Source organism: Coregonus clupeaformis, chromosome 33, assembly GCF_020615455.1.
Source record: "Coregonus clupeaformis isolate EN_2021a chromosome 33, ASM2061545v1, whole genome shotgun sequence".
In the NCBI taxonomy this organism is placed as follows: Eukaryota; Metazoa; Chordata; class Actinopteri; order Salmoniformes; family Salmonidae; genus Coregonus; species Coregonus clupeaformis.
Genome location: NC_059224.1, coordinates 1,746,585 through 1,768,242, shown reverse-complemented (window position 1 = coordinate 1,768,242; position 21,658 = coordinate 1,746,585). Strand labels below are relative to the sequence as shown.

At 44.2% G+C, this 21,658-nt stretch overlaps 1 protein-coding gene across 1 annotated transcript in view; it reads right to left on the bottom strand.

The window, feature by feature from the left end:
* eif2b4 (eukaryotic translation initiation factor 2B, subunit 4 delta) overlaps nt 1-20,597 on the bottom strand; it is a 48,346-nt gene extending 27,749 nt beyond the window's left edge. Inside the window, exons 1-9 of the mRNA XM_041859919.2 lie at nt 20,527-20,597; nt 19,752-19,789; nt 11,730-11,877; nt 11,105-11,341; nt 8,578-8,660; nt 5,665-5,756; nt 2,777-2,891; nt 1,087-1,163; nt 716-818 (exon numbers count right to left, since the gene is read on the bottom strand). Of these exons, the coding sequence (XP_041715853.1) occupies nt 716-818; nt 1,087-1,163; nt 2,777-2,891; nt 5,665-5,756; nt 8,578-8,660; nt 11,105-11,341; nt 11,730-11,877; nt 19,752-19,789; nt 20,527-20,548 (915 nt within the window). The 5' untranslated portion in view covers nt 20,549-20,597. The remainder of the gene's footprint in view (nt 1-715; nt 819-1,086; nt 1,164-2,776; nt 2,892-5,664; nt 5,757-8,577; nt 8,661-11,104; nt 11,342-11,729; nt 11,878-19,751; nt 19,790-20,526) is intronic.
* Between the last annotated feature and the right edge of the window lie 1,061 nt (nt 20,598-21,658).

Genomic DNA, 21,658 nt, shown 5'->3' with positions numbered 1-21,658 from the left:
ATTGTTGAATGTATGGTTATTTTGACCCTTGGTTATTGTTGTTACTGTTGTCCCGTTGACAATTTTGATTCTCTTTTTTACATTGTAAACAAGCTTTGGCAATATGTACATTGTTACGTCATGCCAATAAAGCAAATTGAATTGAATTGAATTGAATTGAATTGAGAGAGAGAGAGAGAGAGACAATGACCATATGGAGAGAGAGAGAGAGAGAGAGAGACAATGACCATATGGAGAGAGAGAGAGAGAGAGAGAGAGAGAGAGAGACAATGACCATATGGAGAGAGAGAGAGACAATGACCATATGGAGAGAGAGAGAGAGACATACAATGACCATATTGGGGGGGAGAGAGAGACAATGACCATATATGAGAGAGAGAGAGAGAGAGAGAGAGAGAATGACCATATGGAGAGAGAGAGAGAGAGAGAGAGAGAGAGAGAGAGACACACAATGACCATATGAGGGGAGAGAGAGAGAGAGAGAGAGAGAGACAGAGAGAGAGAGAGAGAGACAGAGAGACGAGAGAGAGAGAGAGAGAGAGAGAGAGAGAGAGAGAGAGAGAGAGAGAGAATGACCATATGAGGGGAGGGAGAGAGAGAGAGAGAGAATGACCATTGCCATAATATGGACGTGATGAGTGAAACATGAGTCTTTCTGGTCACAACCTGGCCTCTAACCCACACACACAGAACGGACAATGTATTCTGAACTCACCTCCTCCTCTTTGCATTGACTAGGAATATTGGAGATTTCTTTCTTGATGTACTTGATTGCATTGCCCATGCTCGCAGACAGAGGGCGACATTGATTGAGAAAGCTGCAGCAACAACAACAACGTGGTAAAAGCTCAACCCTGAGACACGATTCAAAAGATGCCAGTTCCACAGCAAGATGTCGCATTCAGAAAGTATTCAGACCCCTTGACTTTTTCCACATTGTTACGTTACATTTAAATCCATTTTAGAATAAAGGTTGCAACGTCACAAAATGTGGAGGAAAAAAAAGGGAAGAGGGGTCTGAATACTTTCCGAAGGCACGGTATATAAACATAGTATTTGACATAAAGTGTTACGAGGATCCGGTACCTGATATAGGGCTTAAGCTTGTTGACCAGATCTCTGGACAGCTCTTCATTGGGAGGAGTCGTGTAGTCTCTAATCACCTGTAGGCAGATGTGTAGTAATGGTATACAATCATCCGTGTGCGTGCATAGCACAAAAGGAGTTATAAAGACTGATGAATGTGGGGAATGTAAGACACTTCAATGTCAGTGAGTATGTGGTCCTCTGTAGCTCAATTGGTAGAGCACGGCGCTTGTAACGCCCAGGGTAGTGGGTTTCGATCCCCGGGACCACCCATACGTAAAAATGTATGCGCACATGACTGTAAGTCGCTTTGGATAAAAGCGTCTGCTAAAATGGCATATTATTATTATTATTATATTTATGGGGGGGGGAAATAGAAGTACCTGTTTAAAGGCGTAGAACAGGGTCACAGAGTGAGGACTGGAACTAAGACGTCGCTAAGATGGTCATATTATGGATCATTTAGCTATTTGATTTAGAATTTTAGGACCCCTTTCGGTATCAATTTTTTTTTGATTTGTTTGTTGTTGATAAAGTAGCGATTTTTACTACTAAAGCCGAAAGAAACGCATTGAATAACAAATTCATAAATGGCAAAAAAATGCTAAAAATAAAGGATAAGAAACAAGGTTGAAGTGTTTTCCCAACTCTAGGCCCCCCGTGTAGCTCAGTTGGTTGAGCATGGCGCTTGCAACGCCAGGGTTGTGGGTTCGATTCCCACGGGGGGGGGGGCAGTATGAAAATGTATGCACTCACTAACTGTAACTCGCTCTGGATAAGAGCGTCTGCTAAATGACTAAAATGTAAATGATATACAAATTGTACACATATTTAACCCCTTTTTTTGGGTAGGCACAAAACGACCTTAATTCCATTTGTTTTTTAAAAACCGGTACCGGTTACCTTCAGACGAGTCCCGTGACACGTTGGGGTCGTAGAGCAAAATGGATAACACCATCGGGTTCGTGAGAATCTCCCCTTTCCACAGTGGGGTCCCACTAGTTCGTAGCCCAAACAGAAGTTGGCACATCAACGGTACCGACTTCAATCGAGTCTCCTGACACTTGGGAGGGGGGGGTCGTAAAGTGAAACGGAGAACACCATCGTATTCGTGAGAGTCTCAGCCCTTTCCATAGAGTGGTCGTAATAGTTTTTGCAGGTGAAACCGTTCGGACGCTACAGACGTTTTCGTGAAAAGACCGATTTTCGGGATGTCTCATGGTCTGACAAACACCGCAGGTGTGGAAGTGCGACACTGACGGGTACGGTGGATTGAGACGCATCAATGCAATAAAACAGATATCTCTAGCTTAAACTGACAGATTTTGACGGGGATTTTTTTGTTATGAAACTTAGATTGATGCACTGGGGGCTTAACTAAGAGCAGGTCTGGGGTCAGTAGTACTGTCCTCTAGGGGGCTTAACTAAGAGCAGGTCTGGGGTCAGTAGTACTGTACTCTAGGGGCTTAACTAAGAGCAGGTCTGGGGTCAGTAGTACTGTCCTCTAGGGGGCTTAACTAAGAGCAGGTCTGGGGTCAGTAGTACTGTACTCTAGGGGCTTAACTAAGAGCAGGTCTGGGGTCAGTAGTACTGTACTCTAGGGGGCTTAACTAAGAGCAGGTCTGGGGTCAGTAGTACTGTACTCTAGGGGGCTTAACTAAGAGCAGGTCTGGGGTCAGTAGTACTGTACCTGTTTAAAGGCATGGAGCAGGGCCACAGAGCGAGCGTTGGATCCTGCCACAATGCCCTGGGAGTACTGCAGACCCAACCGCACGATGGAGGGGTGGATCACCGTAGAGGGAATGCTGACAGACAGAACCAAACAATTACCCATCAGATCACAGACATAAACAACCACTCGCCGAGACCAATCAGATCACAGAAACACTATCAGCAGAAAGGGTTAGCCATGACCTATTTTACTCACTTCCGCTTACCTCACTATTACATAGAAATGACAATACATGTGTAGACATGTAGCTAGAAGAAAGTCTTATAGGATAATTGTATTTAAATAAGGAGGCAAAAAACACGCTCATACTACAACCACTGTTACAGTCTGATATACCACGGCTATCAGCCAATCAGCATTCAGGGCAGATTGATTATCAGAGGTCAAGGGCTTTTCAGTCAGGATGTAGCCGAGTTTACTACGCCAGTGAAGAGGTCAATAAATTCACCTGTTATACTGTAGGCTAGCGTAGGTTACGTAACATGCTAGCTAAATGTTTTGATAACACTGTTAGATGAGCAAACTAGACTAAAATATTATCATCATGAACACTCAACTCGGCTAACATTTCCCCACAGCCTAACTGTGACGACCAAATATCCAAACGGAGATTCAGCGAAAACAAAAACAAAAATCAGACAATGATTGATTTATCGAGATGAGTCCATACGTTTGTCTCAAAGCAGCAAGATAACGCTGTCCCAATCATAACGGTGCTGAAATTATAGTTGACCACACACACGACTATTGCTTTAAAGTATTTAAAAAACGGTTGGATGACTTTGGGAGTTTCAGTAAGCAACAATATGATAAATTCCTTCAATTGCATTATCCTACTTTATTCAAATATTTCCGCAATTCAGTGATATTCATTCCCACAGTAATTGATTGATTGATCCATCCAGATGTGGTTAAGAAAACATACATGCATAGTAGTGGTGGGCTATGCGAAGAGATGGGACATGCCTCGCAAAGTTTAGAACTGTCACGAGGATGGTAACAGCCTAGTAACGGGGGCTGCCTAGCAACCATCATTATGAAGCATCAAATCTCATAAAGGCGCGTTGCTAACGCCGGATTTAGCTACAACTAGTCTTATTTTTGGTTGATGCAATAGGTGTCAATTCTGATCCCAAAGTCGGACGTAGCGACGCCTGAACTAGCATTTAAGACCAACTTTTTTTACGCCCCAACTGGTGCAACCGGCCTCTGGGTAGGGGCAGGTACAGTGAGGGTTAAAAAGTATTTGATCCCCTGCTGATTTTGTACGTTTGCCCACTGACAAAGACATGATCATTCTATAATTTTAATGGTAGGTTTATTTGAACAGTGAGAGACAGACTAACAACAAGAAAATCCAGAAAAACGCATGTCAAAAATTGTATAAATTGATTTGCATTTTAATGAGGGAAATAAGTATTTGACCCCTCTGCTAAACATGACTTAGTACTTGGTGGCAAAACCTTTGTTGGCAATCACAGAGGTCAGACGTTTCTTGTAGTTGGCCACCAGGTTTGCACACATCTCAGGAGGGATTTTGTCCCACTCCTCTTTGCAGATCTTCTCCAAGTCATTAAGGTTTTGAGGCTGACGTTTGGCAACTCGAACCTTCAGCTCCCTCCACAGATTTTCTATGGGATTAAGGTCTGGAGACTGGCTAGGCCACTCCAGGACCTTAATGTGCTTCTTCTTGAGCCACTCCTTTGTTGCCTTGGCCGTGTGCTTTGGGTCATTGTCATGCTGGAATACCCATCCACGACCCATTTTCAATGCCCTGGCTGAGGGAAGGAGGTTCTCACCCAAGATTTGACGATACATGGCCCCGTCCATCGTCCCTTTGAATCGGTGAAGTTGTCCTGTCCCCTTAGCAGAAAAACACCCCCAAAGCATAATGTTTCCACCTCCATGTTTGACGGTGGGGATGGTGTTCTTGGGGTCATAGGCAGCATTCCTCCTCCTCCAAACACGGCGAGTTGAGTTGATGCCAAAGAGCTCCATGTTGGTCTCATCTGACCACAACACTTTCACCCAGTTCTCCTCTGAATCATTCAGATGTTCATTGGCAAACTTCAGATGGCCCTGTATATGTGCTTTCTTGAGCAGGGGGACCTTGTGGGCTCTGCAGGATTTCAGTCCTTCACGGCATAGTGTGTTACCAATTGTTTTCTTGGTGACTATGGTCCCAGCGGCCTTGAGATCATTGACAAGATCTTCCCGTGTAGTTCTGGGCTGATTCCTCACCGTTCTCATGATCATTGCAACGCCACGAGGTGAGATCTTGCATGGAGCCCCAGGCCGAGGGAGATTGACAGTTATTTTGTGTTTCTTCCATTTGCGAATAATCGCACCAACTGTTGTCACCTTCTCACCAAGCTGCTTGGCGATGGTCTTGTAGCCCATTCCAGCCTTGTGTAGGTCTACAATCTTGTCCCTGACATCCTTGGAGAGCTCTTTGTTCTTGGCCATGGTGGAGAGTTTGGAATCTGATTGATTGATTGCTTCTGTGGACAGGTGTCTTTTATACAGGTAACAAACTGAGATTAGGAGCACTCCCTTTAAGAGTGTGCTCCTAATCTCAGCTCGTTACCTGTATAAAAAGACACCTGGGAGCCAGAAATCTTTCTGATTGAGAGGGGGTCAAATACTTATTTCCCACATTAAAATGCAAATCAATTTATAACATTTTTGACATGCGTTTTTCTGGATTTTTTTGTTGTTATTCTGTCTCTCACTGTTCAAATTCAAATACCATTACAATTATAGACTGATCATTTCTTTGTCAGTGGGCAAACATACAAAATCAGCAGGGGATCAAATACTTTTTTCCCCTCACTGTAGGTAGTTACCTGAGTTGCTGGGTGAGGGGGGCTTTGCGGCTATACTGGTGCAGGTGAGAGAACAGGCTGACTTTGTAGCCATAGTCGGATCGCAGTGGGATCTGAAATAAACACACACACGTTTTAGTTCACCGTGATTCTCTTGGGTTCAGAGGTCAAAGGTTCAAAGGTGGGTGGATGAGGTCAAGGCACAGTCCAAACATACATAGATGACAACCTCCACGGCAACCAACCATCCTCTGTACTGTAGGCCAGCTCAACAACCTGCACGGTAACCAACCATCCTCTGTACTGTAGGCCAGCTCAACAACCTGCAGGGTAACCAACCATCCTCTGTACTGTAGGCCAGCTCAACAACCTCCACGGTAACCAACCATCCTCTGTACTGTAGGCCAGCTCAACAACCTGCACGGTAACCAACCATCCTCTGTACTGTAGGCCAGCTCAACAACCTCCACGGTAACCAACCATCCTCTGTACTGTAGGCCAGCTCAACAACCTGCACGGTAACCAACCATCCTCTGTACTGTAGGCCAGCTCAACAACCTCCACAGTAACCTACCATCCTCTGTACTGTAGGCCAGCTCAACAACCTCCACGGTAACCTACCATCCTCTGTACTGTAGGCCAGCTCAACAACCTCCACGGTAACCAACCATCCTCTGTACTGTAGGCCAGCTCAACAACCTGCACGGTAACCAACCATCCTCTGTACTGTAGACCAGCTCTACAACCTCCACGGTAACCAACCATCCTCTGTACTGTAGGCCAGCTCAACAACCTCCACGGTAACCAACCATCCTCTGTACTGTAGACCAGCTCAACAACCTCCACGGTAACCAACCATCCTCTGTACTGTAGGCCAGCTCTACAACCTCCACGGTAACCAACCATCCTCTGTACTGTAGGCCAGCTCAACAACCTCCACGGTAACCAACCATCCTCTGTACTGTAGGCCAGCTCAACAACCTGCACGGTAACCAACCATCCTCTGTACTGTAGGCCAGCTCAACAACCTGCACGGTAACCAACCATCCTCTGTACTGTAGGCCAGCTCAACAACCTGCACGGTAACCAACCATCCTCTGTACTGTAGGCCAGCTCAACAACCTCCACGGTAACCAACCATCCTCTGTACTGTAGGCCAGCTCAACAACCTGCACGGTAACCAACCATCCTCTGGACTGTAGGCCAGCTCAACAACCTGCACGGTAACCAACCATCCTCTGTACTGTAGGCCAGCTCAACAACCTGCACGGTAACCAACCATCCTCTGTACTGTAGGCCAGCTCAACAACCTCCACGGTAACCTACCATCCTCTGTACTGTAGGCCAGCTCAACAACCTGCACGGTAACCAACCATCCTCTGTACTGTAGGCCAGCTCAACAACCTGCACGGTAACCAACCATCCTCTGTACTGTAGACCAGCTCAACAACCTCCACGGTAACCTACCATCCTCTGTACTGTAGACCAGCTCAACAACCTCCACGGTAACCAACCATCCTCTGGACTGTAGGCCAGCTCAACAACCTCCACATAGTCCCCTTCCATTTTAGGGGACCAAAAGTATTGGGACAAATTCACTTATGTGTACTGAAATAGTAAAACATTAAGTATTTGGTCCCATATTCCTAGCATGCAATGGTTACCTGAAGCTTGTGACTCTACAAATGTGTTGGATGCATTTCCAGTTTTGTTTTGGTTGTTTCAGATTATTTTGTGCCCAATATAAATGAATGGTAAATAATGTATTGTTTCATTTTATTTGTCACATTTATTCTAAATAAGAATATAATATATTTCTAAACATTTCTACATTAAATGTGGATGCTACCATGATTGCAGATAGTCCTGAATTAATTGTGAATAATGATGAGTTACTGTAATGGTGAGAGGTTAGCATGAGAGGGGGCATGATATTTGTGCGTTGGTAACTTTCTCACTCATCATTATTCACAGCTAATTCAGGACTATCCGTAACCATGGTAGCATCCACATTAATGTAGAAATGTTTAGAAACATTGTATTCTTATTTAGAATAAATGATAAATGAAACAATACATTATTTACAATTCATTTCTATTGGGCACAAAATAATCAGAAACACAACCAAAACAAAACTGCAAATGCTTCCAACAAATTTTTAGAGTCACAAGCTTGATGTAATCATTGCATTCTAGGAATATGGGACCAAATACTACACTTTTGACTACTTTAAGGTGAATTTGTCCCAATACTTTTGTATCATTTAAAATCCAAAGTGCTGGAGTACAGAGCCAAAACAACAACAAAAAGTTGTCACTGTCCCAATCCTGTTGGAGCGCCCTGCACGTCTCCGTTGTAATGGTTCTTTCTACTGCCAAGTTTAAAGACCGACACGTCTCTCATTATCACAGGAAGGTATGTCAGACGGTGGGAATGAGGACATGAAACAGCCTTGAGCAAAACAAAAGACGGTAAAAAAAAAAAAAAAAACTCAACGGCACACAAAGTAGAGGCCAGACCTTGATACTTAGTACCTTTTTAGCGGCAGGGTGAGGTAGCGTCTGAAAGAAACGTGAGGTACAGAATAGAAGCAATTGCGGTGAGACATGGAGGAGGTAGGTGAGGTTGAGGTTGGGCTTGGTGCCTGACAATTCCCTGTGTTAAATCTATTACTTCACCTTTACCTAATCCAAGGTTTCCCCTAATCCAAGGTTTCCCCTAATCCAAGGTTTCCCCTACCAATAAATAGCTTCCAGAATGTTGCTTAGAAAGGCACACTGGATGTTGATTTGGGGAGGCGTGCGCCTCGCATGATAAATAATCCAGGGGAAATAATCCAGGGGAAAACACTGACAATCTATATCAAGTCAGTCAGGCAGTGCCTGAGGACAGAGAGCAGCGTACTGTATTCATTGTCAATAACACGCCACAAACCTGTTGTCTCTCCAACTTCTTGGCCAGTCTTTTCACCACTGCAGGGTCGTCCACTTGGACATGCTCAGGAAGTCTCTTCACCACTAACGGGGACAGGAAGCAACAAATGATCTTTGAATACATGGGACTTACTACAACAAGTATACTACTACTACATGTATGTGTGTGTATATATATATATATATATATAAATGAAAATTAAAAATACACTAAAAATTAAAAAATATAAAATAAATAAATTGTAAAGTGGTTGTCCCACTGGCTATCATAAGGTGAATGCACCAATTTGTATGTCGCTCTGGATAAGAGCGTCTGCTAAATGACTTAAATGTATCCTCCATGTCTCCTACTGCAACATGTATTACTTATACAGTCGTTTTTGCTCATCTTTATCAAGGGTGCCAATGATTTCAGTCATGACTGTATGTTTTTCAATAGGGGATATCCTTCGAACATGTCAGGGGCAGATTAGGGAGACCGCAATCATGGACTGGAGCTTGTCCTGTAGGGCCTTACGTCACTTCCTCATTCCACGGAGGGCCGAGTGTCTGCAGGTTTTCACTCCTACCTTGTACTCGATTGATGAATTAAGGTCACTAATTAGTAAGGTACTCCCCTCACCTGGTTGTCTAGGTCTTAATTGAAAGGGGGGGAAAAACAGCAGACACTTGGGCCCTCCATGGAATGAATTTGACACCCCTGCCTTACATCATGTGGAATTGCCACCTAAGTCACAACCTGTCCTGGCACGAACTAATTAACTTACAGTGGGGAAAAAAAGTATTTAGTCAGCCACCAATTGTGCAAGTTTTCCCACTTAAAAAGATGAGAGAGGCCTGTAATTTTCATCATAGGTACACGTCAACTATGACAGACAAATTGAGGAAAAAAATCCAGAAAATCCCATTGTAGGATTTTTAATGAATTTATTTGCAAATTATGGTGGAAAATAAGTATTTGGTCACCTACAAACAAGCAAGATTTCTGGCTCTCACAGACCTGTAACTTCTTCTTTAAGAGGCTCCTCTGTCCTCCACTCGTTACCTGTATTAATGGCACCTGTTTGAACTTGTTATCAGTATAAAATACACCTGTCCACAACCTCAAACAGTCACACTCCAAACTTCACAATGGCCAAGACCAAAGAGCTGTCAAAGGACACCAAAAACAAAATTGTAGACCTGCACCAGGCTGGGAAGACTGAATCTGCAATAGGTAAGCAGCTTGGTTTGAAGAAATCAACTGTGGGAGCAATTATTAGGAAATGGAAGACATACAAGACCACTGATAATCTCCCTCGATCTGGGGCTCCACGCAAGATCTCACCCCCATGGGGTCAAAATGATCACAAGAACGGTGAGCAAAAATCCCAGAACCACACGGGGGGACCTAGTGAATGACCTGCAGAGAGCTGGGACCAAAGTAACAAAGCCAACCATCAGTAACACACTACGCCGCCAGGGACTCAAATCCTGCAGTGCGAGACGTGTCCCCCTGCTTAAGCCAGTACATGTCCAGGCCCGTCTGAAGTGCATTTGGATGATCCAGAAGAGGATTGGGAGAATGTCATATGGTCAGATGAAACCAAAATATAACTTTTTGGTAAAAACTCAACTCGTCATGTTTGGAGGGCAAAGAATGCTGAGTTGCATCCAAAGAACACCATACCTACTGTGAAGCATGGGGTTGGAAACATCATGCTTTGGGGCTGTTTTTCTGCAAAGGGACCAGGACGACTGATCCGTGTAAAGGAAAGAATGAATGGGGCCATGTATCGTGAGATTTTGAGTGAAACCCTCCTTCCATCAGCAAGGGCATTGAAGATGAAACGTGGCTGGGTCTTTCAGCATGACAATGATCCCAAACACACCGCCCGGGCAACGAAGGAGTGGCTTCGTAAGAAGCATTTCACGGTCCTGGAGTGGCCTAGCCAGTCTCCAGATCTCAACCCCATAGAAAATCTTTGGAGGGAGTTGAAAGTCTGTGTTGCCCAGCGACAGCCCCAAAACATCACTGCTCTAGAGGAGATCTGCATGGAGGAATGGGCCAAAATACCAGCAACGGTGTGTGAAAACCTTGTGAAGACTTACAGAAAACGTTTGACCTGTGTCATTGCCAACAAAGGGTATATAACAAAGTATTGAGAAACTTTTGTTATTGACCAAATACTTATTTTCCACCATCATATGCCAATAAATGCATTAAAAATCCTACAATGTGATTTTCTGGATTTTTTTTTCTCATTTTGTCTGTCATAGTTGACGTGTACCTATGATGAAAATTACAGGCCTCTCTCATCTTTTTAAGTGGGAGAACTTGCACAATTGGTGGCTGACTAAATACTTTTTTTCCCCACTGTATGTGTTGGTGGGAAGGGGTGTGTATGTTGTGTCAATTGATTCTACGTATTTACCAGCACGTGGAAGCAGCAGAACTCTTAATTGTCCAAGTCAAATTTCCCCTCTGAAACAAAGTTTTATGATAAATCAACAAGGTTCTCCAGAGGTCTAACAGCAGCCGTTGGTACCTGGGTTTAGATCACTGGGAGGGGCCTTGGTCTTGGAGGAGGAGGAGCTGGAGGAGGAGCCTAGCTGTTTAGAGGCCCTATCAGCTTCCTGCCTGGCTCTCCTCTCCACCTTCAGCTCAGCTCTGCTCTTGGCTGGCTTGTCTGCCGGGGAGGGGGCGGGAGAGGAGTGGGAGGGAGCCGAGGCAGGCACAGGTATTGGTGCAGAGGCAGGGGCAGGGGCGGGAAACGCTGAGGGAGCTGGGGAAACAGACAGACAGGTGAACGGACCAACGAAGTGGATGGTGGAACATGATTGACAGGTAAATAAACCAATGACAAAGCTAGCAGTTTATGAAAATTAGTAAAACAACTATTGAAATTATACAAATCAGACCTTGCAAAATTCCCGGAACGTTCAATAAATTCCCTGCTTTTCCAGAAATCCTGGTTGAAGATTCCAGATGTCCTGCTCATTCCCTTCTGATTCCGGGAATCCTCCAACTAGGATTTCAGGAAAACCAGGGAATTTATTGAACGTTTTTTTTTGCAACCCTAAGTAGACCATAGGGATTGTATGACATGACGATAACTCTAGAAGAGTTGACCAGAGCAACATGCAGCACTGGACCAGGCTAGAATACAATACCTTTGTGTGCTGCCACAGGTAGCGATGGAGAACAGCTAACAGGCTTCTTTTCTTTCTCTCTTTCAACCTTTTCTTTTTGTTTCTTCTGTTGTTTTTTCTCTTTCCTCAGCCGTTGCTTCTCCTCTTTGGTCAACTCCTTCCCTTCATTCTAATAGGTGAAGTGGAAAGGTAAAATCCAGTTGAATTCAAATCACTTTTTTTGACAGCATCCCCCTTTTGATTTAAAAACAACAACAAAAAACTTTCCATACATGTTTGCCAGTGGAAGAAGTGGTCAGAAAGTGACTTTTTTGGACCTGAATGCCAAAACGTTCAGGAGATAACGGTGGTCAAAGATGACCCGTTTTGCATACCCCGCCACACCATGAGACATCCATGTCTTCATCACTGGAAAAGATGAACGGTTGAGTTTGATATCACTTCAACGTTACGTTTTATTGTCGCCTGCACTAGTACAGTGAAATGCCTTTCTAGCTAGCTCTTTCCTAGCAATGCAGTAATCAATATCAGTAGTACTAGAAAATAAAGTAGAAAACCCCCCACCAGAAATAGAAATAAGAAGAACACAATAAAGTAAGAAGCTATATACAGTTCCAGGGTCAGTAGCTATATACAGGGTCAGTTCCAGGGTCAGTAGCTATATACAGGGACAGTTCCAGGGTCAGTAGCTATATACAGTTCCAGGGTCAGTAGCTATATACAGGGACAGTTCCAGGGTCAGTAGCTATATACAGGGTCAGTTCCAGGGTCAGTAGCTATATACAGGGACAGTTCCAGGGTCAGTAGCTATATACAGTTCCAGGGTCAGTAGCTATATACAGGGTCAGTTCCAGGGTCAGTAGCTATATACAGGGACAGTTCCAGGGTCAGTAGCTATATACAGTTCCAGGGTCAGTAGCTATATACAGGGACAGTTCCAGGGTCAGTAGCTATATACAGTTCCAGGGTCAATAGCTATATACAGGGTCAGTTCCAGGGTCAGTAGCTATATACAGGGTCAGTTCCAGGGTCAGTAGCTATATACAGGGACAGTTCCAGGGTCAGTAGCTATATACAGTTCCAGGGTCAGTAGCTATATACAGGGTCAGTTCCAGGGTCAGTAGCTATATACAGGGTCAGTTCCAGGGTCAGTAGCTATATACAGGGTCAGTTCCAGGGTCAGTAGCTATATACAGGGACAGTTCCAGTGTCAGTAGCTATACACAGGGACAGTTCCAGGGTCAGTAGCTATATACAGGGTCAGTTCCAGGGTCAGTAGCTATATACAGGGACAGTTCCAGGGTCAGTAGCTATATACAGGGACAGTTCCAGGGTCAGTAGCTATATACAGGGTCAGTTCCAGGGTCAGTAGCTATATACAGTTCCAGGGTCAGTAGCTATATACAGGGACAGTTCCAGGGTCAGTAGCTATATACAGGTTCAGTTCCAGGGTCAGTAGCTATATACAGGGTCAGTTCCAGGGTCAGTAGCTATATACAGTTCCAGGGTCAGTAGCTATATACAGGGACAGTTCCAGGGTCAGTAGCTATATACAGTTCCAGGGTCAGTAGCTATATACAGTTCCAGGGTCAGTAGCTATATACAGGGTCAGTTCCAGGGTCAGTAGCTATATACAGGGACAGTTCCAGGGTCAGTAGCTATATACAGGGTCAGTAGCAAAGTACATAGAGATCCTTGATGAAAACCTGCTCCAGAGCGCTCGGGACCTCAGACTGGGGTGAAGGTTAATCTTCCAACAGGACAACGACCCTAAGCACACAGCCAAGACAACGCAGGAGTGGCTTCGGGACGCCCCCATTGTCATCGACGGGGCTGTAGTGGAGCAGGTTGAGAGCTTCAAGTTCCTTGGTGTCCACATCACCAACAAACTATCATGGTCCAAACACACCAAGACAGTCGTGAAGAGGGCACGACAAAGCCTATTCCCCCTCAGGAGACTGAAAAGATTTGGCATGGGTCCTCAGATCCTCAAAAAGTTATACAGCTGCACCATCGAGAGTATCCTGACTGGTTGCATCACCGCCTGGTATGGCAACTGCTCGGCCTCCGACCACAAGGCACTACAGAGGGTAGTGCGTACGGCCCAGTACATCACTGGGGCCAAGCTTCCTGCCATCCAGGACCTCTATACCAGGCGGTGTCAGAGGAAGCCCCTAAAAATGGTCAAAGACTCCAACCACCCTAGTCATAGACTGTTCTCTCTGCTACTGCACGGCAAGCGGTACCGGAGCGCCAAGTCTAGGTCCAAAAGGAAGCTTCTACCCCCAAGCCATAAGACTCCTGAACAGCTAATCATGGCTACCGGACTACTACTCTCTGTTTATTATTTATGCATAGTCACTTTAACTCTACACACATGTACATATTACCTCAATTACCTCGACTAACCTGTGCCGCCCCCCCCACATTGACTCTGTACCGGTACCCCCCTGTGTATATAGCCTCGCTACTGTTATTTTACTGCTGCTCTTTAATATTTTTTTTTTTATATATATATACAGTGGGGAAAAAAAGTATTTAGTCAGCCACCAATTGTGCAAGTTCTCCCACTTAAAAAGATGAGAGAGGCCTGTAATTTTCATCATAGGTACACGTCAACTATGACAGACAAATTGAGAAAAAAAATCCAGAAAATCCCATTGTAGGATTTTTAATGAATTTATTGGCATATGATGGTGGAAAATAAGTATTTGGTCAATAACAAAAGTTTCTCAATACTTTGTTATATACCCTTTGTTGGCAATGACACAGGTCAAACGTTTTCTGTAAGTCTTCACAAGGTTTTCACACACTGTTGCTGGTATTTTGGCCCATTCCTCCATGCAGATCTCCTCTAGAGCAGTGATGTTTTGGGGCTGTCGCTGGGCAACACAGACTTTCAACTCCCCTCCAAATATTTTCTATGGGGTTGAGATCTGGAGACTGGCTAGGCCACTCCAGGACCTTGAAATGCTTCTTACGAAGCCACTCCTTCGTTGCCCGGGCGGTGTGTTTGGGATCATTGTCATGCTGAAAGACCCAGCCACGTTTCATCTTCAATGCCCTTGCTGATGGAAGGAGGGTTTCACTCAAAATCTCACGATACATGGCCCCATTCATTCTTTCCTTTACACGGATCAGTCGTCCTGGTCCCTTTGCAGAAAAAACAGCCCCAAAGCATGATGTTTCCAACCCCATGCTTCACAGTAGGTATGGTGTTCTTTGGATGCAACTCAGCATTCTTTGTCCTCCAAACATGACGAGTTGAGTTTTTACCAAAAAGTTATATTTTGGTTTCATCTGACCATATGACATTCTCCCAATCCTCTTCTGGATCATCCAAATGCACTTCAGACGGGCCTGGACATGTACTGGCTTAAGCAGGGGGGACACGTCTCGCACTGCAGGATTTGAGTCCCTGGCGGCGTTAGTGTTACTGATGGTTGGCTTTGTTACTTTGGTCCCAGCTCTCAGCAGGTCATTCACTAGGTCCCCCGTGTGGTTCTGGGATTTTTGCTCACCGTTCTTGTGATCATTTTGACCCCACGGGGTGAGATCTTGCATGGAGCCCCAGATCGAGGGAGATTATCAGTGGTTTTGTATGTCTTCCATTTCCTAATAATTGCTCCCACAGTTGATTTCTTCAAACCTAGCTGCTTACCTGTTGCAGATTCAGTCTTCCCAGCCTGGTGCAGGTCTACAATTTTGTTTTTGGTGTCCTTTGACAGCTCTTTGGTCTTGGCCATTGTGAAGTTTGGAGTGTGACTGTTTGAGGTAGTGGACAGGTGTCTTTTATACTGATAACAAGTTCAAACAGGTGCCATTAATACAGGTAACGAGTGGAGGACAGAGGAGCCTCTTAAAGAAGAAGTTACAGGTCTGTGAGAGCCAGAAATCTTGCTTGTTTGTAGGTGACCAAATACTTATTTTCCACCATAATTTGCAAATAAATTCATTAAAAATCCTACAATGGGATTTTCTGGATTTTTTTTTCTCAATTTGTCTGTCATAGTTGACGTGTACCTATGATGAAAATTACAGGCCTCTCTCATCTTTTTAAGTGGGAGAACTTGCACAATTGGTGGCTGACTAAATACTTTTTTGCCCCACTGTATATATATATATATATATATGACGATAATGTCAAGCTCTACATTTTATTAGTTGTATGTCCTGTATTGTACAGGATATGCATGGTAAACATCATCCAACGAAATGCTTACTTGCAGGCTCCTTCTTGACAATGCAACAACAATAGCATGCTGACCACACCGCCCGCATTTCACGAGTATACATGCTATTCAATCATTTCCTTCAAACCTCTCGTGTGTGTCAACGAGCGTCTGCTTGACGCGCTGCAAGTCCCGCCTCTCCCATTTCCTTATTGGTTTTTAGGAGCGTATACCCACGTGGGCGATCGAAAGATGAACTCCAGGTTGTAAGCCAGCGCTTGCTCCTCACCATCTCTCTAAAGTATAGTGGCGCACTATCAGTTATATTTCAGATGGTGTCAACATTATTAAATGTTCATGCATTTTGGCCTCCCAAGTGGCACAGTGTTCTAAGCCAGCGCTAGATGCATCACTACAGACCTGGGTTCAATCCCAGGCTGTATCAAAACCAGCCGTGATTGGGAGTCCCATAGGGCTGCGCACAATTGGCCCGGCGTCACCCAGGTTAGGTGAGGGTTTGGCCGGGGGGTGCTTTACTTGGCTCATCGCGCTCTAGCGACTCCTTGTGGCGGGCCGGGTGCCTGCAGGCTGACCCCGGTTGTCAGTTGAACAGTGTTTCCTCCGACACATTGGTGCGGCTGGCTTCCCGGTTAAGCGGGCGGGTGTCAAGAAGCGCGGTTAGGCGGGTCATGTTTCGGAGGACGCATGACTTGACCTTCGCCTCCCGAGCCCGTTGGGGAGTTGCAGCGATGAGACAAGATCGAAGTTGGGGAGAAAAAGTGGGTAAAATACAGAAAATATATAAAAAATTAATAAAATGTTAATGCATTTAGGAGTAGAATGTATTATTTTTTTTAGGCACCAGAAGTCGTTGTACTTTTTATTTATTTAAGTTGAGGGAGCGTGCAATTGGCATGCTGACTGCAGGAATGTCCACTAGAGCTGTTGCCAGATAATTTAATGTTAATTTCTCTACCATAAGCCGCCTCTAACATCGTTTTAGAAAATTTGGCAGTACGTCCAACCGGCCTCACAACCGCAGACCACATGTAACCACGCCAGCCCAGGACCTCCACATCCAGCTTCTTCACCTGCAGGATCGTCTGAGACCAGCCACCCGGACCCCTGATGAAACTGTGGGTTTGCACAACCGAATAATTTTTGCACAAGCTGTCAGAAATCGTCTCAGGGAAGCTCACCTGCGTGCTCGTCGTCCTCACCAGGGTCTTGACCTGACTGCAGTTCAGCGTCGTAACCGACTTCAGTGGGAAAATGCTCACCTTCGATGGCACGCTGGAGAAGTGTGCTGTTCACAGATGAATCCCGGTTTCAACTGTACCGGGCAGATGGCAGACAGCGTATATGGCGTTGTGTGGGTGAGCGGTTTGCTGATGTCAACGTTGTGAACAGAGTGCCCCATGGTGGTGGTGTGGTTATGGTATGGGCAGGTATAATTTACGGACAACCGAACACAAATGCATTTTATCGATGGAAATTTGAATGCACAGAGATACCGTGACGAAATCCTGAGGCCCATATTTCAGCATGATAATGCACGGCCACATGTCGCAAAGGATCTGTATTCAATTCCTGGAAGCTGAAAATGTCCTAATTCTTCCATGGCCTGCATACTCACCAGACATGTCACCACCCACTGAGCATGTTTGGGATGCTCTGGATCGACGTGTATGACAGCGTGTTTCAGTTTCCGCCGATATCCAGCAACTTCGCACAGCCATTGAAGAGGAGTGGAACAACATTCCACAGGCCACAATCAACAGCCTGCTCAACTCTATGCGAAGGAGATGTGTCGCGCTGCATGAGGCAAATGGTGGTCACACCAGATACTGACTGGTTTTCTGATCCACGCCCCTACCTTTTTATTTTTTTAAGGTATCTGTGACCAACAGATACATATCTGTATTCCCAGTCATGTGAAATCAATAGATTAGGGCCTAATGAATTTATTTTAATTGACTGATTTCCTTGTATGAGCTGTAACTCAGTAAATTCTTTGAAATTGTTGCGTTTATATATTTGTTCAGTGTAGATAAACTGTTTCATTGCCAAAATCCTGAAGTATCCCTTTAAGTGATAGTTTGATTGTATCGGTGTATGTGTGTGGCCAGCGACTTTTATAGAGAGACCGCCCTGAATTATAGATGCCAAGAGTGTGCAAAGCTGTCATCATAGCAAAGGGTGGCTATTTGAAGAACCTAAAATGTATTTTGATTTGCTTAACACTTTTTTTCATTACTACATTATTCCATGTGTTATTTCAGTTTTGATGTCTTCACTATTATTCTACAATGTAAAAACTAGTACAAATAAAGAAAAACCCTTGAATGAGTAGGTGTGTCCAAACTTTTGACTGTTTTTTTTTTTTTTTAAGGTAAAATTGATACACACCTTTATAGATGACTTAGCTGACTAAGTCACGAAAACGATGCGCATGCTTTAATGGGGCAGAAGTCTGAATTGTTGTGATTCGGGATGGCCAGATAGTTACCAACAATGACAAGAAACTGTCATGTGGGGAATCGTGACTCCTTTCAGCTCGTTTCATCTTGTTCTTGATACCATGTCTTGTTTGAGGTGTTGATTGCTAACAATGCTAATATGGCAAAAAACATTCGCAAGCTAGCTAGCTAACCAACAACTGTAACGATGTATTTGAGAAGACAACAAGTGGTCATTGTGCAAATGTATTTATGTTTTCAAGAAACATTTGGGAGATGCAATATAGTTTACATGTCAACAATCTAAGTCAACCCCGTCTGTTCTGCCTCCATAGTTGTGCATGCGTCGGTCTTGTTGCTTAACAACCAACCCGTCCATAGGGTTACGGTTAGTGTTCCCCCACGGCCATATCTCCATGTCACATCTGTTGTTTTACGGAAGACAGACAGACAAGACAAGACATCTAGCATGATCCGAACACCGGTGTGTAAGCTAACTGGGGAGGAAGTGTAGTTCGTCAACTGGAGGCACACACAAGCTTGTGGATCTTTGCAAAACTATTACAGTGAGTGTATATTTTTCCACTGATATGAAAGATACGGGGGGCATATCAGCATATGTTTTGAAAACCGGTTTGAAAGCGATGATTGACGTTTCTCTACAAATGTTAAAACACAGCGTCGGAATTGCAGTTCACATGGAGCCATCAGTGGGCGAATGTAAGCTCTGGAAACTCTACATGCGGAGAACAATGGTTTTCGAGAGCTAATACTGACCCTACCGTTACGCTTGTTTACACTGAGCTGCACTAGGGTCGGAACACAAATCATGGTTACACCGTGAAGCCAGCGCGAGACATGGGTCAGAAAACAGTACCTCAATGCAGGGATGGGATACGCCACTGTACTCCAAATTGTACCTTTATCCACACTGCGCTCCATCGAGAAGATTTAAATATTGCTTGTTTTCCCGGAAACCTTCCCCTTTCGTCCTTCGTCCTAGCAGTAGCCACCGCAGCCATTTTGGAATGGCAGTGTGGGCCAATCAGCTCCTTTGTTTTCAACGCAACACGCCACTGGCAAATCCCATCCCTGCATTGAGGTATGTTTTTCGACCCATATCTAACGCCGCCTCTACGGTGTCTTAATGTAACCACGATTGCGTTCCAACCCCAGTGCAGCTCAGTGTAAACAAGCGTAATGGTAGGGTCGGTATCTTATGGCAACTCCTACGCACAATTTAACCAGGCGCTCTAGACCAAAGCGTCCATAGGGTCTGTGCAGCAGGCTTAACGTTTTACGACCCCTAAAGTGAAACATATTGTATTAGGAATATCAATGTCGTGTCGTTTGTTCTCGGATTTCAAAATAATTCGGTACATTGTCTCAGTATTGGATTAGAATACACTTACTTTTGCCCGTGCGATATCATCTTTCTTGTGAGGGCCATCTGTAACACAATGAATACAGTGTCGTGACGATGATGACCACCTTCCGGAGACACTTGAAACCCCACCTCTTTAAGGAATACCTGGGATAGGATAAAGTAATCCTTCTACACCCCCTTACCCCACCCACCACAAAAAAAAAATACATACATTTCAAATAAATAAATTGTAAAGTGGTTGTCCCACTGGCTATCATAAGGTGAATCCACCAATTTGTAAGTCGCTCTGGATAAGAGCGTCTGCTAAATGATGTAAATGTAAATGTGATGATGACACGTGACGGCAAAGTTGCACCTGTATCCAGCTGTGACAATGCTATCTCGCTAGCTAGCCAGGTCTTAACTAACCAGTGATATCTGACAGGAGAACTAACGTTAACTAACTAGCTATAGCACTTTAAACCAGGGTGTTAAAAGAAAGCCAACGGTTAAGTGTTTTTATGTTGGCTCATGAATCAAACAATGTGGATGATGCAATATTCTTCAGTAACATGTAACCGTGGTGACTGAAGCCACACGATAGCTACCACCCCCATCACCTCGCAGGCTAGTTAGCTAGCCAGTTAGCCAGCGATGCTAACCACAACTCCTACCCACAATGACTGCTGTAGCTAGCTAACATTTACTACAAGGCACACAAGCTGACACTTCAGGTTACTCCGTGATTATTTCAACCAGAGCTGTTGCTATAGTCGACGTATCTAAAGTATATTGACAGCTGTCATTCTCTTCAGACTCACCCGGTTCTCCACAGTCCGCCATGTTTACAATAGCTTCAGCAGGAACTTCCCGCGAAAGGAAAAGTGTCAGAATTAGTGCGGTGGGGAAATGGACAGCGCTCCCTTGCGGTTGAAGTAAGCGGGTCTCCCAAACAACTAGAAATGAGTTATTTGTTGAGGGCATGGTCATTCTTTTTATAACCTGTCACTCATCTGACTTCCCGCTACTCGTGGTTCTCACAGATGAGGTACTTATTTATTGTTTAAACTACGTAAAAAAAAATCAATCACCCTGCAAAATAGTTAGGAGCATATCAAATAAAATATTATTTGTCTCATGCTTCGTAAACAACAGGTGTAGACTAACAGTGAAATGCTTCCTTTCTCTTCCCAACAATGCAGAGAGAAAGAAAATAGAGAAATAATAGAAAAGTAAAACACGTAATAATGAAATTAATAATAGATACACAATGAGTAACGATAACTTGGCTATATACACGGGGTACCAGTACTGAGTCGATGTGCAGGGGTACGAGATAGTTGAGGTAGATATGTACATATAACTAGGAATAAAATGACTAAATAACAGGATAGATAATAAACAGTAGCAGCAGTGTATGTGATGAGTCAAAAAAGTTTGTTAAAAAAGGGTCAATGCAGATAGTCCTATTAGCCATTTGGTTAACTACTTAACTAACTATTTACAGTTGAAGTCGGAAGTTTACATACACCTTAGCCAAATACATTTAAACTCTGTCAGTTAGGATCACCACTTTATTTTAAGAATGTGAAATGTCAGAATAATAGTAGAGAGAATGATTTATTTCAGCTTTTATTTATTTCATCACATTCCCAGTGGGTCAGAAGTTTACATACACTCAAGTAGTATTTGGTAGCATTGCCTTTAAATTGTTTAACTTGGGTCAAACGTTTCGGGTAGCCTTCCACAAGCTTCCCACAATAAGTTGGGTGAATTTTGGCTCATTCCTCCTGACAGAGCTGGTGTAACTGAGTCAGGTTTGTAGGCCTCCTTGCTCGCATACGCTTTTTCAATTCTGCCCCCAAATGTTCTATAGGATTGAGGTCAGGGCTTTGTGATGGCCACTCCAATACCTTGACTTTGTTGTCCTTAAGCCATTTTGCATGTATGTGA